Source organism: Electrona antarctica, assembly GCF_951216825.1.
Source record: "Electrona antarctica genome assembly, chromosome: 6".
In the NCBI taxonomy this organism is placed as follows: domain Eukaryota; kingdom Metazoa; phylum Chordata; class Actinopteri; order Myctophiformes; family Myctophidae; genus Electrona; species Electrona antarctica.
The window spans coordinates 41715827-41734105 of record NC_136811.1 but is presented as its reverse complement, the minus strand read 5'-3'; the positions used below and the strand labels follow the sequence as shown (position 1 = coordinate 41734105).

The following is an 18279-nucleotide window of genomic DNA, read 5'->3' as shown; positions in this document are numbered from 1 at the left end:
TCGCTCCACGACGCGCTGTTAGCTTGTAGATCTGTTCTTTTCGGGCCCGTGACGCCCCCGTCGCGGTGCAGCAACAGCAGCACAGTGAGAGGAGAACACACTGACACGTCACTGACCGACCGGGGGAGCAGGAGGAAAGATGGCGACCACCTACGAGAGATTCAACCTGTAAGTCCCAGCAGAGCAAATTACTTTCACGTTTACGGTTGTTTTGTGTCCGCGACCCTGTACAGGTGGCAGGCTGTTCGAGGCGAATGCGACGGTTCCGTTCATGTAAACGTGTTGTCATTTCAGCCAACTATATAGTTGCCCCGGCGGGTACAGACAGAGATCCACTGTACGCCAGCTATAGGCAATGCTAGCAAGTTAGCCACTGTTTACAAAAAACAAAGCAATAATGAATGGACGGAGCTGCTTTAACTGAAGGCCACCCTGTAACGCGCTACAATGTGCCTTCATTGTGTGCAGTGTACCGTAGTTATGGTTGATAATTTTGCCACCATGAATAGGAACTTGCTGTTCCAGCAGTAGTTGTAGTAAAACCTATTGGTTCAGAAACAGCTTTAAAATTGTCACATCTTTACAGGTGATGTTGTAAAAGAAGTGGGTGAAAGTGTACAGCTCGCTCCACCATTTGTAGTTTTTCAGGAAAGGGAAAGAAGAATAGAGATAAAAAGAAGAGCAAAGTAAATAAGACTGGAGTGTTGCCTGCTATGAGGCAACCGCACGCACGTACAGTCGTACACTAAAGGCTCATTCATAGTCTGGATTTTCGGTGGTGAGGTGACCACCGAACTACAACATGATGTCACGAGCCGCGGTGAAGAGCAAACCACCGCCACCGCCCCAGCCCTTCTGTCTGTTTTTACTCACCACCTCTCAACGTTATTCCAGCTCCGGTGGTCACCTCACCACCGGAGCGGTGGTCACCTCACCACCGAAAATCCAGACTATGAATGAGCCTTAACACGGATAGAACAGGTAAAAACATAAACAAAGCCTCCTGATTAGTAGAGAGTGGCTCTGTACTTGGTCTGCTCCTTTTCCCTCTACAGTCACCTAACCTCTTAAAATACTGTTATGCAAGGTGTTGGGAACTTGTAGATCTGCTGTTTTCGGCTAATGTTTCTCAGATTCAAGTTCAAGTGGGTCCCCCGACCCCCTGTTGAAGACCCATGCATGTAAACCCCTTGTGGTGTTTTCCTTTCGTCCGTTCTTTTCGTATAGGCACACCACTCCAGAGAGGTTCTACATTGAGGCCTGTGATGATGGCTCCAATGATGTCCTTGCTATCGACAGGGTGTCAACAGAAATGACCCTCACAGGCAAGCATTGGTTGAGTGTGCTTGTTGATTACAATCGGCTTTATTGTCACATCACTGAGTTTACAGGTGTAGACAAGAGGGTGATTTGTATTTTTTGTACAAGCTCTGTGTCATTTTCAGTTTTCAAAAAGGGAAGATCAGGTGTATAAGCTAGATATGATGATCTGCATTCTGCATCGTATATCATGCATAATTGATCAGTAATGTAAACCGGCTTGGTTGAAATGACTGCTCAGGGGAATGTACAGGAACAGAATAGACCTCATAAACTTGATGATGTCATCCTACATACACAGACTATATATTCCATATTGAAGTTAAGGTTGTGTGCTTATTGTTGCCTTTAAATCTGTGAACATGTTACTGTTAACATATCGTATGTAAATATTACATATCAGCCTACCTGAAAAACTGGATAAAAAATACCCGCTCGCTGCATAAACTATTAAGGAAGTCTCCTTAGAGTCTAAGAAACGTTTATTTATTTTTATATGCTCATAAAGTGCTCTGTGCTCAAAGTGAGGGGTGCAAAATTAGCAAATTCTTCAGTCCTGGGACTGAAGTGCTATATAACATCTGCCTACCTACCATGCGTCGTGGAAAGCTTTTGCAGAAAATCGTAGATAAACAAGTTTGTCAATCAGCTATTTTCAGCGAAAGCTTTCCACACACAATAACAGAAAACTAGACTAGTATAGAGCCATGAGGGACTCCACTCATCCATATGGGGTTTAAGTGCTTAAGTGGATTCCTTGAGAGGCCGTCTCTCTTTGCCAACACACTATGACTGATTTGCTGCTGCTTACAACCTTGTCTCTGTCCCCATCTCTAGTGAGGAAGGACATTCCTCCCTCTGCTGTGACGAGACCAATATGTGGGATCATGGGGACCATTCGCTTGGTAGCTGGTAAGTTCAGTTGGCTGTAAAACATGGACTATTCACCTGTTGCCAATCCTGTTAACAAATAAAATAAACATAGGGACCTCTCTCTGCATCTGTATTTGATAGAGCATAAGTTAATTTTGCTTAATAGTGGTAATACTTTAGAAGACGAGCTCATAGTCTTGCATTCACACCAACCTTTTTCTCAGGCATGTACCTCATCGTCATCACAAAGAAGAAGAAGGTGGGCGACCTCCTGGGCCATGCTGTGTGGAAAGCCCTGGACTTTGATGTGATCTCGTATAAGAAGACAGTGCTACACCTGACAGACAACCAGGTAGCCACCCTCAGTCTGCAGGGCTCCTATGGGTTGATTTAGAGCTGAACTTATTCAAATTGATTGTTTTCGATCAATCGAGATTGACGTTTTCATAAAAAATCTTTTTTTAACATTTTTAATACTAGCCCTTACCCGTTGTGAGATATTGCCCCCCCCCCCCCCCCCCCCCCCTTGTGGCCGCAGGGGGTACTGCGCGTTTTCGCATTTTTAATTCACTAATACATTCATTATTAATCATTAATGTGTAACATCGAAAAAAGGGCTTCGTTAAGACCTCCATATTATTATGGTCAATGCCTGTGTGAAAAGTGGGAGTGATTGGTGCAGGCAGTGAGGAGATACGGCGGTGTTTCTGACAGACACACACACATTCAGACATTCAGACATTGTCAGAATTATAGTATGATGATGATTATAGTATGATGATATAGTATGATGATGATTATAGTATGATGATGATGATGATGATTGTCAGAATTATAGTATGATAATGATGATATAGGATGATGATGATGATATCGAACCAATGTCCAAGTCTGCTAATCAATGATTTTGTGTAATATATTAAATTACACAGAATCAAAATTGAGTATTTTGATAAACCGTTGCAGCCCAAGCTGACTTAACTTTTGGACAGACTGCACTGCAGTACAAGGCGTTCTTGTAATAATCGTGGTATGCAGTCATTGAGAATGACAGGCTGAGACACGTCATTTCCTCCTGTGGTCTAACATGCAGTGCAGTCATTTCTGGTAAGGATAACACACGTGTTGTTGCAGATCAGATGCCCATTTCTCTGAGGCAGATTCTACACAATGTCTTACAAAACTGTTTTCTAAAAAATAAAGTAAATGGACTGCCAGAAGGCAAAGATTTGTGTTAAAAAATATTCACTTTTAGAGAATAAATCTAGAATAAATCTAAAATAGCAGATATACAAGCTTGTAGCGTGGCATGTGCAGCTTGTACATCTGCTATTTTTGAATCGCCAAAGTATAAAGTAATACTTTTTAGCTAAAATCTAAAATGACATAGATGCTTTCCCGGTCTTAATAGGTTAATTGCGTGAGAAAGCTTTGTGTCTTGAGTTTGTCTTCTGCGTAGACTGCATTATATGGTAGTGTTGGTGACAGACAGTGGTTCTAGTGCTTGGCAAATAGAGAGGTAGAAATCAAGGTGCTATCTGACTTAACAAGAAGTGCTTTCAGTTAGCTAGCATCACGTTTCATGGCTGCTACAGTGAAGTCTTTGTTTTGTCCATGACTCCTGGGCAGCATGCCAATTTGTTTGACTGCATGGTTTACTGATTGGCCAAATATGACACGCTGTTATACTGCCAAATCATTTGTGGCTCAGGCTACTAGGGCTGGCACGTTTTCCATAAACAGAATCAATGTAATGCAGCATAAAGGCAGCAGTATTGGCCCCTACAGGCAAATGCAACAGACTGAATTCTGCAGGTTGTTAGCTATTATTACCTACGAAGACAGCCGCCCAGAAGGCACAGAGGTTTCCTGTGTAGCCTACTGTACGTGTAGGTAGGCTACAGCAGGGGTTCTCAACATCTTTGGCTGGGGACTCCCGGAATGCTTTAGCCGTGTAATATTATTATATGGATTCCAAGTATTAAAACTTTATGATGTGTCGAGTATATTATATAACATGATATATGCAATAACAGCACTAGCTACTGTATATGAGGCGCATGCAAGATTAATGCATTACTTTGAAACAAAGAATAGTTCTCTGTATAATTAAACTTTAGTCACTGCGCTCTCCTCCACAGAGATGTACATAAATGCAAAGTTTTGATAGTTTTGTGCCAGCCTGAAATCCAGCGAGAAGTCTGCTCCCTGCGAGAAGCATTTTTATCATGTTTCCATACAGTGATCACTAATCTTCAGCTGTCACTGAACGTTATCTTATCATGATTGAGAAATGCAAAGGTTATTTGTACCAAAGGTTTGGGAGTAAAGTATGAGAATTAGAAAGTGTTTCTATAAAAAGAAAAATCTGAGTGGTGTAAGGTCTTATATAGACTGATCAGCTGTGGTCTGACGTAATGTCTGACGTAATGAAATCACACCCGTGTGAACTGGGTGACCATAGCAACCATGCTCATTTTTTGGTACGAACAGACATACTAACTAGAAAAAGTGCCCTTCCGGGCACAGGTCTCCACCAGGAGGATAGGAGTGTGTGTGATGTTTGGCAAAATGTTTAGGAGTAATGTTTAGGAGACTTTCATGGCAATTGGATGATTTGAGGCATTTTGTTCCAAAAATTTGTTTTGCAAAAATCAACCTGTTGGTGGCGCTATAACAGGCCAATGTGAAAAGGGTGGGATATATTCCTCAGCCTAGTAAGAAAATGTGTGAAAGATTTCACGTAAATTGTATGCTGCGTTCATGATTTGAGGCTTTTGTTCAAAACGGGGCAATCTTGCAAACTGTGAAAGCCAATTATAGCCAATTAGGATGGAATATGAAATATCGGACAGATCCGACTTGAGCACATGACCATAGAGATACTGTGTAACGATTTGTGAGATTTGTGGACAGAATCTGGAGGAGTAATATCAAAAAAGGTGTTTTACAAAAGTCAGCCTCCTGGTGGCGCTATAAAAGGCAGATGCGGAAATTGCAGGTCAAAGGTTTGTCCTTGGCCACTAGGGAGTGTGCATGCAACGTTTCACGCAGATCGGTGCAGTTTTAGGTAAAAATGTGAAAAGCTGCCTCATGGTGGCGCTATAACAGGCCGTTCTGGAAAATGCGGGGCAGAGGTTCATCGTTGCCATCCAGGGAGTGTGTGTGCAAAGTTTGGCATCGACCGGGTTAACGGTGCCGGAGATTAGCTGTACACAGACGGACGGAAGGAAGGACGAACGGACACACACACACACGGACGGCGTGCAAAACATACTCTCTCCCCATGCCTTCGGCCTGGTGGAGACAACAAAGCCAGTTGTAGGAGTGGTTTACACCACTCAAAAAAGGCTCATGATATTCAAACACTTTGCTCATCATCTACACTATATAACATATATATATATATATATCTCTCACATTCAATTATAATTAACAGGTGTAATTTCTGTCATAGAAGAAAACGTGAAATGAAGGAAAAGGCAGCACACTCGTAGCCACGATGCAAACAGACTTTTTAATGAATTAATTTTAATGAATGAAAAGGAACGTTTCGACCAGATATGGTCTTCTTGCCTGGATTGTCTCAATGTCAAACGGGTTACGCACCACACACTTTATTTACGCATCATTTTAGGACTACAAAATAACACCACACATAATAGGCACATCATTTATTTTTCTCTCTGTTCAGTGCCTTAACTTAACCTCTCACCTCTAAACGTCTCTTATCAGATGCAAGACAACAAGGGGTTTTTGTCGATGCTCAACAACGTCCTTCACACAGACGGCTTCTACTTTGCCACAGACTATGACCTGACCCACAGTCTGCAGCGCCTGGCTAACACCAGCCCAGAGTTCCAGGAGATGAGCCTATTGGAGAGGGTAAGCCATTCAGTGTGTGTGTGCGCGCGCGGTGTATGCGTGTGTGAGAGAAGAGCATATAGGAGAGGCATAGCCATCTGTGTGTTAGAGAGGAGAAGGGAGGAAATTGATTGATTGATTTAAATATTATTAACAGTTTGTAGAATTACAGTACATTTCAAGCACAAACTCAATACAAAGACTGTTAACTATGGTAAATGGTAAATGGTGCATTTATATAGCGCCTTTATCCAAGGCGCTTTACATAGATTGTGCATTACATTCACCCATTCACACACACATTCACACACCGATTGCGGCGGAAGCCATGCAAGGTACCAACCAGCACATCGGGAGCAATTTGGGGTTCAGTGTCTTGCCCAAGGACACTTCGACATGTAGACAGGAGGAGCCGGGATTCGAACCGCCGACCCATGGATCGTTGGACGACCTGCTCTACCTCTTGAGCCACAGTCGCCCCAACTATGAGTGGACGACCCAATTAAGCATTACACTTGTTTACAAGAGGGTCCACCTTGTTCAATTAATCAAAACATTTAGAGACGTACAAATAGACACTTCTATAATAGTCAAAGGACAGAACAGGAAATCATCATGAAGGAGGTAAAAAGGGAAAAGAAACATATACAGTGAGGGGAAAAAGGGGTGGGCGGTGGGGGGGATTCAGATTTTACGGGGGCCAGTTTCGAATTGCAGCCGTCCGTAGGTGCCCTTTGAGAGCAGTTTTGAAGGAGTCAAGGGATTTGCATGTCTGAATGACTGTTGGTAGGGCGTTCCACATTTTGGTGGCATAGGAGCGAAAATAATTTAGTCCCATGTTTGTGCTGAATCTGGGTTGTACATGGTTCGTTGCAAAGTGCCCTGCCCACTTTGCAACGAACCATGTACAACCCAGATTCGGCAAGGTTATATAGATATGTTCTAGCTACGTTCTTAGCTTACGCATGTTTCTTGATAAATACTTTTTATATATGTGATGTATTCCCATGCTTTTGTTCTTGCTTAATGTAAGTCGCTCTGGATTAAGAGCGTCTGCTAAATGCCTAAATTGTAAATTGTAAGGTGGGTTCGGGGGGTGAGGCCAAGTAGGAGCCTGACCAGTTTGTTTTGGGAAGTCTGGAGCCTAGTTTTAAGGGCCTTTGAATATTAGTGCAACACTTATAAGACTGCAGTTAAACTGTAGCGCCCCTGATAGTTGAAATGATGATAAAGATGGATGGTCTCAACGGGTGTTTTTATTTGTGTTCCAACACCGTGAAAACTATAAAATAGAATAAATAAATACTTTTAGAATCAAACATTTCATAGTTTCACATAATAAAATCAGTGCATTTAAATTCATCACTTTAATAAATTCACACAATACAACAATAAAATGATCAATTTATAGTGGATTATAATTCAGCGATGTAACAATTCAACAATAAGACAAATAAATACCAGAAGAAAATGCACAATAACCAAATGTACCCTAAATCAAAACGACATACCTAACATCATAATAATGAAACCCCCAAGGGAAATCATAAATGAAACTCCAAACAAAGAAACAAGCATACCTCACTTACTTAGATGAGTACAGTACAAAATGTGCACGTTGCATATAAGAAATCAAATGTTTTGTTCATACCTTGCTGTGCAGTGTAACAAAGGCACGCTGTGCAAACAAATGCTGGTGTGTGTCTCTTCCCCTCTGTCACCGACTCAGTGTGAGAATGGTATGTGTGAAGCTAGCAGGCCTCAGCTAAGTGTGGTGCGGTAACAGGAAGTTTCAAAGTAAAGTGAACCGAAATACAGGAAGCTTCAAAATAAGATAAACAAAATAAGAAAAGTAAATAACAAATTAACTTCAAACTTAAGAAATGATTGAAGTTAAAATAACTCGTATCCCGGACACTTACATAATCGTTTATGTATTTTTATTGTACAAACTTTGCAAACAGAAAATCATTTTGCCGATGGGTCATACATTTTTCTTCCAGTCAGGAGAAAGAACCCATTCGTCAGCTTCGGTTTTATAGAGTTCCAGTTTTTATTTCCCCTTTTTTGTGTTTCGTCACTTCAAATTTCACATGTTTGTCCTGTATCCCCATAAGTTCTCGCTCCTCTCACCTGAACATATTATTTTCTGTTTAACACACAGTTGGAGAGACGGGCAGGGATACCCCTGTTACTGAGCGCACACACTGATTACTCTCAGAATATAGAGCACATTTAATATATTCAGGCTCATGATTATTTTATGTTATTGTCGCACAATTTCAACTATTCAGCAGATAGGCTGTCCAGAGCAGGTGTAGCAGCTTTACTTTGAGCTGAGTGTGTGACTATAATACTGCATGCTAACCTCAGCTCATTTTGACCTCTTCCTCCTCCAGGCAGATCAGCGCTTCGTGTGGAACGGTCATCTCCTGAGAGAGTTCCTCGCACAGCCAGAGGTTAACACGACTCATCGTTGTATTTGGTAACATTTCGTTGGTCGGGTGGAGACCTCATTATCCATTGTCCAAAACTGTCCTGTTTTCAGGATTCTAATTCAGACATAGCAAAAGTTTTGAGCATTGCAGATCTGCAAATCTCGATGCTGCAGTTTGATCAAGTAAGGCGTTAATTTACGGAAAAAAAGAAAGTTAGAATATGGAGATAAGAGGTTTCTGCCCGACAGCAACGATTTATGATAGGGCTGGGAGATAAAATGGTGCATTTATATAGCGCCTTTATCCAAGGCGCTTTACATAGATTGTGCATTACATTCACCCATTCACTCACACATTCATACACCGATTGCGGCGGAAGCCATGCAAGGTACCAACCAGCACATCGGGAGCAATTTGGGGTTCAGTGTCTTGCCCAAGGACACTTCGACATGTAGCCAGGAGGAGCCGGGATTCGAACCGCCGACCCATGGATCATTGGACGACCTGCTCTACCTCCTGAGCCACAAATCAATCTTTGTCTCAATTGCGATTAATTAATAATTAATTAATTTTTATAGGGAAAATGGCAGATCTACAAGCTCACAACATATTGCGACAGGGCACATTGTGAGCTTGTGTGTCGGCTATTTGTGCATGCCACTATTGTGAAACGACGTATAAAGGGCCTTTCAAACGTGAAGCGACATAACGCGCCTTAATGCAGGGCTTAGTGCTTTAAATCAGACTCATTTATTTAATCAATTATATAAAAGAAAGGTTTATTGTTTCTAAATGTTTTTGGTTTCTCTATATATATTTATATTAATTGCCCAGCCCTAATTTATATTTTACATACACATGTTCATAGTGATATTGCAACTTAATTTAACTTGAATTTTCTCATTCTCTTGCAGTTGCACAAGTTTGCCTATCCGGTTATGCACGGCTGTATCCTTTTCTGAATGATGCAATAGCTTCATTACTGTAACATATTATTTATTATTATTATAGTAAATCTGTGTAACCTTTAACTGTTTCAGAGAGAGTCATGATATTTGTTTTGCTTTAGTCCCCTGTGCTTAGCAGCACGATGTCATGCTGTTTTCTGTCTGGGCCACTAGAGGGAGACAAAGACCAGCAGTGGGATTGGAAGTGTACCAGGGTGACCTAAGCTTTCATTCCTGTGCAGATTGTTAACTAGAGATTGTACAAAGTAGATAAATGACAGCTTTACTTCTTAGACAAAGTGATTATTAGGCCAAAATATTAACACCATGCCTTTATCGTCATCCTGGTGATAAGTTAAAAATGGTAAATGGTGCATTTATATAGCGCCTTTATCCAAGGCGCTTTACATAGATTGTGCATTACATTCACCCATTCACTCACACATTCATACACCGATTGCAGCGGAAGCCATGCAAGGTACCAACCAGCACATCGGGAGCAATTTGGGGTTCAGTGTCTTGCCCAAGGACACTTCGACATGTAGCTAGGAGGAGCCTCGATTCGAACCGCCGACCCATTGATCATTGGATGACCTGCTCTACCTCTTGAGCCACAGTCGCCCCTGACCATGACTAAGTTAACACCCTGACCATGACTGTTATCTTGCTTGTTTACTGCTTTGGCATTAGGCAGTTTTTATACTGTATTTCCGTCCACTTTTTATTGGTTTATTGTTAGGTTAATGGCTGATGGTCATTGATACTGGCATAATCCTAAAATGCATAATTTATATAATGCATTATATCTCTGAGCAGTGTGTGTGTGTGTGTGTGTGTGAGTGCAGAATCCTGTGAGTTTGGCAACCAGTGCAGTGGCCTTGTGGTTAGTGTCCGCCCTGAAATTGGGAGGTGGGGGTTCGATCCCCGGCCGGGTCATACCAAAGACTCGATGCCTCCCCTGCTTGCACTTGGGATCAAGGGTTGGTTTGGGGTAAGTCTCTGCAACATACTAGCGTCATGTCCAGGGGGTGTACTTGTACATCAAGCTGCCTCACGCTACAGAAACAGGAGACCCATGGCTTGGCAAGGCTTACTTACTTTACAGTGAGTTAGTGAGGTTACATATCAAAAAATATTTATTATAATAACCCCACAATAAGACCTGTTGTGAGCTTGTAGATCTGCCTTCTTTATTTTTTATATTTTTTACAATACGTTCTTTTTTTAATAAATAAAATATGGGACAGAACATTGGCAACCGGTGGTCTAGGACAAGGGTTCCCAAACCTTTCAGGTTGCGGCCCCCCAAAATAATCATATTTGAACTGGGGACAGTGGACCCTCCCACCCTGACAAGCACTCTGAATTGTAGGCATTACATTTAGTTTGACTGAGCTCCACAGATGCAGCACGGTGCTGCCACCCAGTCCTGTCTCACCCAGCTCCCAACCGTTGAATCCGTAACCCAAATGCTTGTCCAGACATCATGTTGAGGTCTTGCTGCATCAATGGCAAGGTCTTTGAATGGAACATCGTGTCCAGGAGGAGCTGCTTCAGAGCCGGCGTTCGCTACTACGTCCGAGGTGAGTGACTGGCTGCACCACTGTCCATCCTACAGGGACCATTTTGGGGCTCTCACACTGCGGCAGTGGCAATGAACCTTGTGCACATTGCCACTTAACTTACCTTGTGCCTATAGAGCGTCACAGTCCCGCCCCCTACCATGGCCCAGGAAATGATTCTCCGTTAATTTTCCTCATAGACATTTCAGAAAGTATTTATTTAAAGACGTTTACGCCGTTTTTCTTCTTTGTAATTATTTGTTTGGTCCAAAATATTGTTTGTGTTGTCATGAGTTGTCACGACTCGAGTTGGCTTTGTCCGCGGCGTAACCGTCTTTAAATAAATACTTTTTGAAATGTCTATGGGAAAAATACATTGGGATTCATTTCCTGGGCCATGGTAGGGGGCGGGACTGCGACGCTCTATACAGCCAAGGCCCAGGTTAGCTTTTGACCTTGGCTTCTAACCAGAAAAAGCCTGGGCCTGGTTGTATACTGTAGCACTGGTTCTCACATTGGGACCTGCAGGAGGTTCCAGGGTGTCCCCAGCAAAATGAGGAACAGTTTAAACACCTGCCCTGTTTTATTTGTGAGTGTACAACTGCAGTACAGTACAGTACAGTATGAGTACAGTACAGTACGAGTACAGTACAGCACTACAGCACTCTTTTTAAAGCTATTGATAGACAATGTACAATTTAACTAGATTGCCTCTTTTCTCTATTTGTTCTATTTTTTTTGACAATTCTCTTTTGGGACATAATCCAACAATTTGTGGATCCTTAAGATGAACATGTTAGAGAACCCCTGCAGAGATACCACCCTGCCGTACCCCCTCCCTGCTGTGTTACTGTGTACATGGTGCATGCAATACATATGGTGTCGATGAGAACGTGTCGATGAAACTGTTTGATAATGCCACCCTCGTCTCTTTCAGGCATTGATTCAGAGGGCCATGCTGCTAACTTTGTGGAAACGGAACAGATTGTCCAGTACAACGGTGGCAAGGCGTCATTTGTACAGGTGAGTCACCAGTGCTAGCATGCCTGGTTCAAAGGAACAAACTTGGGTCGTTCTTGTTTTATGTTGTTTTACAAGCTCACAAAACAAGCTTGTAGATCGCTTGAGTTCGGCCAGACACCGCCGTAAGACAGATTGTAAAATTGTCAGTCTGAAAACACAAGTCACATCTGATCACTTCGAAATAATAGTGTGGACAGTCGGTCATAAAGATGGTTGTTGTAAAGAATCTCCTCATATGGGAAGTTCTCTGTACATGAATTATGCCATTGCTACTAGCCAATGGCGTGCTGAGCATTTGTGACAAAGCATGTACTTTACTACAGTTTAGTTATTTTCTGTTCTTTTCTGTATGTTGTAAAGAGCTTAGCCAAACAATAACGCAACGTAAAATAAGTGAATAAAAATACAATAAGAAAGAAAAAAGGAAATTGAATTAATATATTAACCATATCAGATCCCAATATATGAATACATTTGGTTCCAAAAGATGCGTTTTGAGTTGAGCTGTATGACATATGAATGGTAAGGCATTCCACATATGTGATGCCCCAGTGACATAATGGTCATTACTGGAGGCTATGTTTTAACCCATTTAGGCCTGACGTCGAAATTTAAAAAACATATTTTTAAAATGTATTTTTTTTCCTGAAAAACCTCATGTTTCTATATCAGTGGTTCTCGATATTTCATGTCAAGGACCCCAAAAATTATATGTAATATGCCGCCGACCCCTATCTGAAAATATGTTGTTCCAGGGACCTCCCAGAAGCAAATAAGATTTGAGTTAAAAACTGAAACTCTGAAAGAATATATATTCAAAGATTTGAGGCACATTAGCAGACCTACAAGTTCATGTGACCTTGTAGATCTGCTATTTTTCAATAGCTAAAGCATAACATAATGCTTAAAACACAAAGGGGTTCCCGCCCAAAATGGGTTAACCCCATACTGTGTTTTCTGAGTGAGGACCTGTACATAATGGGGGTTAAACGTGGAGGCGATAAAGGTAGCATGCAAGGTATCCCTGTGTGGCCCCAAGGTCATTACTGGAGGTTATGTCACATAGCATGACTGCTGGTACTTTTCCACACACACTCCCAACATATCCTTTTATGGGCGGCTGATGACAGGTTGGTTTTCTACCAAAAGTATGACATAGTTAAAAATGTATGAATGAGATCAGTGAGTAGCTCAACCGTGCATGAGTGAATATTTACCTTTGTGTGTGTGTGTGTGTGTGTGTGTGTGTGTGTGTGTGTGTGTGTGTGTGTGTGTGTGTGTGTGTGTGTGTGTGTGTTTTCGCGTGCGCGTATTACTGTATTATTTTATCCCCATACATATAGTAGAATTTGAGAAATAAACATTGTGAGAAGAATTTCCCTGGTTCTCACCAGGGGAATGGTTATTTTATTGTTTAAAAGTTAGGTTTACAATTAGGGATGCACCGAAAGGGAAATTCTTGGCCGAAACCGAATATAGGAAACAGTTGGCTGAAAACCGAATATCCGAATATGATTAATATTATATCTGTGTGTGTGTGTGTGTGTGTGTGTGTGTGTGTGTGTGTGTGTGTGTGTGTGTGTGTGTTTTCACAGACTAGAGGCTCTATCCCCTTATACTGGTCCCAAAGGCCCAACCTCAAGTACAAGCCAAAGCCACAGATTAGCAAAACAATAAATCATGTAAGTAGTTTTGATGTTTGCTTTCAATAATGCTATATGCATGCAAAGCCTGCTTTGCATGCATATGTATACCATGTATTCCATCCTCATTTATTCTTCCTATATTCTTGTCTCTATAGATGGATGGATTCCAGAGGCATTTTGACTCCCAGATTATTCTCTATGGAAAACAAGTGATTTTAAATCTGGTAAGATGGGTGCAGATGGGTACAGTCTTTTCTTTCTCCACAGTATGCAACCATGTTTACATTCCAGTACTTCTATGCTACTAGTTGCGAACGCAGTGAGCACTAACTATGAGACCTAGCAGAACATGTCTGTCTGTCTGTCTGTCTGTCTGTCTGTCTGTCTGTCTGTGTGTGTGTGTGTGTGTGTGTCTGTCTGTCTGTGTGTCACACTGTAACACCACCCGCCCGCCACCAGAGGGTGCAGCTGTATCACACACAAAAAACACACACACACACACACACACACACACACACAACTTAACTTAAAAAAAAACTTAACTTAAAAAAAAAGAAACACGCACACGCACGCACACATACACACAATAAAAAAATAACTTACAAAAAAAAACACTTAAAAAATAAAATAATTTAAAAAAAAGATTTATTCTAATTGTTGTTATTGCAATTTACGAGCTGCGTTCGCTTCGCGCGTCTTACTTGTACTTCTATGTTCTCTTTCCTAAGCCATCACTGAAAAGTATTCATCATAGACCACAAATGTATAACACTTTAACCCCAGCATCCGTATTCTGGAGGGAACATTAGCCAAAAATTGCAGATCTACAAGCTCACAACCCGCTGCAATGCCAACGCGTTGTGAGCTTGTAGATCGGCATGTTTTTGGCAGAGGCATTTGGTATGGACGGTCCAAGTACACAGCCAAGGTTTGAGTGGTTAATAATTAATAATAATAATAATTAGCTGTTAAGCTAGATTGCACATGGTCCTATGTGTGTTTCTATGGGATGGGTTTATTCATTTCATGCTATTGTCTCAGATAAACCAAAAAGGCTCAGAGAAGCCCCTGGAGCTGGCCTTTGACAAGACGGTGACAAATCTGGCCAACGGCATGATCAAGTAAGGACCCCCATTCTGTAGTGTAACCATTCTGTAGTTTATGGCAGCACGATCCCCAGTGTTTTTAGTGAAGTGTTGTGACATGGCTCTCTCTGCCGCTGTGTCTTTAGGTACATCGCATTTGACTTCCACAAGGAGTGCAGTCGCATGCGGTGGCACCGGCTGCAGATCCTGGTGGATATGGTTGCAGAGATGCAGGATGAATTTGGGTATGTGTGGATTAGAGCCCAAATGAGGGCTGGTATATCGGCCATTGTTTATTTCACTTTCTTTTTACAACATCGGTATCTGCATTTACATCACATACGGTATATGTTTTCTTTTTCCGTTCCGTGCTTTCTCTAAATATTCTGCAAGTGCAAATATCTTATGTAAAATAAATCCAAACAAGTTTCTCTGTGTCGCTTAACCATATCAGATCTAGGTTTTTATACATATATATATATATATATATATATATTTTTTTTTACGTTGCTCATGGTATAAGGTAACCTGACTTCACCAGATTGCGGCAGTATTGAGTTCACCAGTTCCCTCCTGCCTGAATCTGGGATCTCTCAAGCAGAAACGATGAACCCGGAAGCAGCGGGACAAACATTTGATATCTCCATAATAATTTCGAGTTGTAGTCTTGTTAGGTTGTGTTTACATTTGCGCTGTGGCAGCGCTTCTTTATGTCATAAGTCTCGTGTTGATCCCGCCTCTAGCGGCCTCATACAGCCGCATATCGCTCCGGACAGAATTGGACCGGAGTACATCATCTCTGCCTGAGAGTTCCCAGACTCTCCCTGCTGGCAGAATGCAAATGTTTCCCTGATGAAGGCTTAACCGCCGAAACGTTGGATTCATTTTTTTGTCTTACCTGCTGTCCTAGTAAAATATTGGCACTCTGGCTATTGGCGTGTGCGGTCAGTGGTCACCCTCTTGTTTTTTTCAAGATTTCCTCTACAGTTTTCTCCTGTGTGCCGGCACCGCTACAAGGACTTTGGTGTGGTTCGTTTCTTTGTACACAGAATGCAAATGTTGTCCAGCAGGGGGAGTGGTTTTACCAGGCTAGGTATAAGGGGCAGTAGAAAAGAAAATGGCTGGGGGGACTTTGGGGGGGCTGGCTTAGAGCGGGAGCTAATGAAGTTTGGTTTACATAGAAGTCAGTCAATTGGGTTTGTGGGGAGGGGGGCTAAGCCTCCACCAGAGGGGTCTAAAGTCCCCCTAGCCCCAACCCCCTCCCCCCTGGAGCCGTCTCTGCTTGGGATGTCCACCAGTGTGTTTGACTTCCTTTTTTGGGCGACCAGAGAGCTCTTTCCTGAGGGTGGGTAGCTTTGGTGAGTTGACGGGCGTATTTCCCAGGTTTATCCATGCATGCGTGCTGCTACAGGTACTTCCTGGTGGATGCTGACGGAAGCGTGCTGGTACAGCAGGAAGGCATGTTCCGCAGTAACTGCATGGACTGTCTGGACAGAACCAACGTCATCCAGAGCCTGCTGGCCCGCCGCTCGCTGCAGTCACAGCTGCAGGTGAACACAACTTTTAACCTTTATCTCCGTGCTTCTCAAACGTTTCAGTTTATCTCCGTGCTTCTCAAACGTTTCAGTTTCGACGTCCGCCACATTGTGGACAATAAATGAAACTAACTAACTAACATAATGTCTTGAGTGCGTACCAAATGGCCCCGTAGGGCAGGGGTTCTGAACGGTTTTGTCTGGAGACCCCCGGAAATGCTTTGGCCCTCCGCACCCCCAATTCAAATAATACAGAAAATACATCATAAATTAAAAAATCACACCCGTGTGAAGTAAGTGGGGTCCCCCGGGGGGGGGGGGGGGGGGGGATGAGTTCCAGACCCACAGGAACGCACCCAGGGTGCCGGCCCGATTCCGGCGAGCCGCCCCGCGTCTGAAATGGTTGAGAAATGACAGAGTTACCGTGTGGGGGTCCCTCTACTGTATCCTCTACTGTACTGTATCCTGTACTTTACTGTACTGGCACACCCGAAATCACCATATATACAGTTAATATGTGCGTGTGTGTTAGGTTGCGCACAGGTGGTGAAAAACAACCATGCTGTTTTCGTGCTCAGACGCACCCAGCCAGCCAGCCACCCAGGCAGGCACCCACCCACATACTCACTTAAGGAAGTGGTTGCACCACTTAAAAACAGATATAATCATTAATTATTTCTTTGTTGGCTAGCAGTTAGCATTAATGAAGTTCCCAGTGCCACCATACGCGTTCACTTTAAGTCACTCAGTGACACAGGACGCCTTTGGACGCCTCCCCCTTATGAGAATTTGCCTGCCACCCCACCCTACACACACACTCACTACACACACTTTAGTATCATTAGCACAACCACACACTGGCTGTCGCCAGTAGCATTTACATGTCGGGAGCGACGCAGCACAAAGTCATGAATTAAATCCGAATTTTGGATGGCAGAAGATCCACCAAGGACAGCTCTCCTGGATTCCGACTTATGGCGGTTTGAAAATCCTCCTTTCAACTGCTTTAAACGGTGATCAGATGTGCCGTCCCATAGCTGGAGGTGATGGGGCGTTGCCATAGTAACCGGACCAATGTTAAAAGCTGCCGTGGGGCTCAACCATTATATAGATGGAGTATACGTTGGGGTCCGTATACATGCGGACCTGGCTGATAAGGTCCGCTAGCATCCTCTAGCGACAGGGCAGACAAATAATTAAGGAAAGTTTATGCATGTACTATGTGTAGAATGTAAACTCTTAATTTCCATTTCCAGCCATTCAGTTGCAAAAAAACAAAAATGTAATGCCCCCCCCCCCTCCGTAGGGCAGTAGTTCTCAAGGGGTGCATACTTAGTTTAGACTAGTCATTGGTTAGACATGGGTTAGGGTTAGGTTTAGGTGTGCTGCCCCGTGGGAGGTTAGGTTTAGGATGAGGGTTTGAGATAGGTTGTAGTTGTCGGACTAATGACTGGTCTAACCAATGACTAGTCTAAACCAAAAACTGTCTAAACTAAGTACTGCACCCAGTTCTCAAACGTTTTTTTGTGCTTGTGTCATTTTGCCCAATGACCCCTGTGAGTCCCCATGCCCCAAGTCTTTATCTAACCACGAAAAGACTCATTGAGATTAAGAGACCCTTGTAATCGAAGGCCATGGAGCCGCTGTAAATGGCCCCTAGTTATCACTCAACGCAGAATCAAATTGAAATAGCGGTGGCCAATGAGCTAACTCCAAACATTCACAACGCCGACCAATGGTGTTCAGCGACCCTGTTAATCATCGACCAATCAGTCAGAGACCGCTGCGTTCATAATACGTCTGTGACCTGGGCGTTGCTGTCCAGCCCAAAAAATGTAAACAACCCATGAAATTATGTTTTGTCATAACTGCAGAGCTTGTTACTATCAACATGACCTAGATTTGTGTGCAGATTCCACCATTACGGTTAGCGGTCAGCTGTCTGTCGGGGACAGCTGTGGACAAAGGATTTCTTTGCTACAGTCT

At 42.8% G+C, this 18279-nt stretch overlaps 1 protein-coding gene across 1 annotated transcript in view; it reads left to right on the top strand.

Annotated features, from left to right (window-relative positions):
* Nucleotides 1–56: 56 nt before the first annotated feature.
* The window catches only part of sacm1lb (SAC1 like phosphatidylinositide phosphatase b), a 29715-nt gene continuing 11492 nt past the window's right edge, over nucleotides 57–18279 (top strand). Inside the window, exons 1-14 of the mRNA XM_079504120.1 lie at nucleotides 57–168; nucleotides 1228–1325; nucleotides 2158–2232; nucleotides 2418–2545; nucleotides 5929–6078; nucleotides 8457–8516; nucleotides 9410–9443; nucleotides 10924–11025; nucleotides 11942–12027; nucleotides 13623–13709; nucleotides 13829–13897; nucleotides 14715–14794; nucleotides 14905–15003; nucleotides 16170–16308. Of these exons, the coding sequence (XP_079360246.1) occupies nucleotides 140–168; nucleotides 1228–1325; nucleotides 2158–2232; nucleotides 2418–2545; nucleotides 5929–6078; nucleotides 8457–8516; nucleotides 9410–9443; nucleotides 10924–11025; nucleotides 11942–12027; nucleotides 13623–13709; nucleotides 13829–13897; nucleotides 14715–14794; nucleotides 14905–15003; nucleotides 16170–16308 (1236 nt within the window). The 5' untranslated portion in view covers nucleotides 57–139. The remainder of the gene's footprint in view (nucleotides 169–1227; nucleotides 1326–2157; nucleotides 2233–2417; nucleotides 2546–5928; nucleotides 6079–8456; nucleotides 8517–9409; nucleotides 9444–10923; nucleotides 11026–11941; nucleotides 12028–13622; nucleotides 13710–13828; nucleotides 13898–14714; nucleotides 14795–14904; nucleotides 15004–16169; nucleotides 16309–18279) is intronic.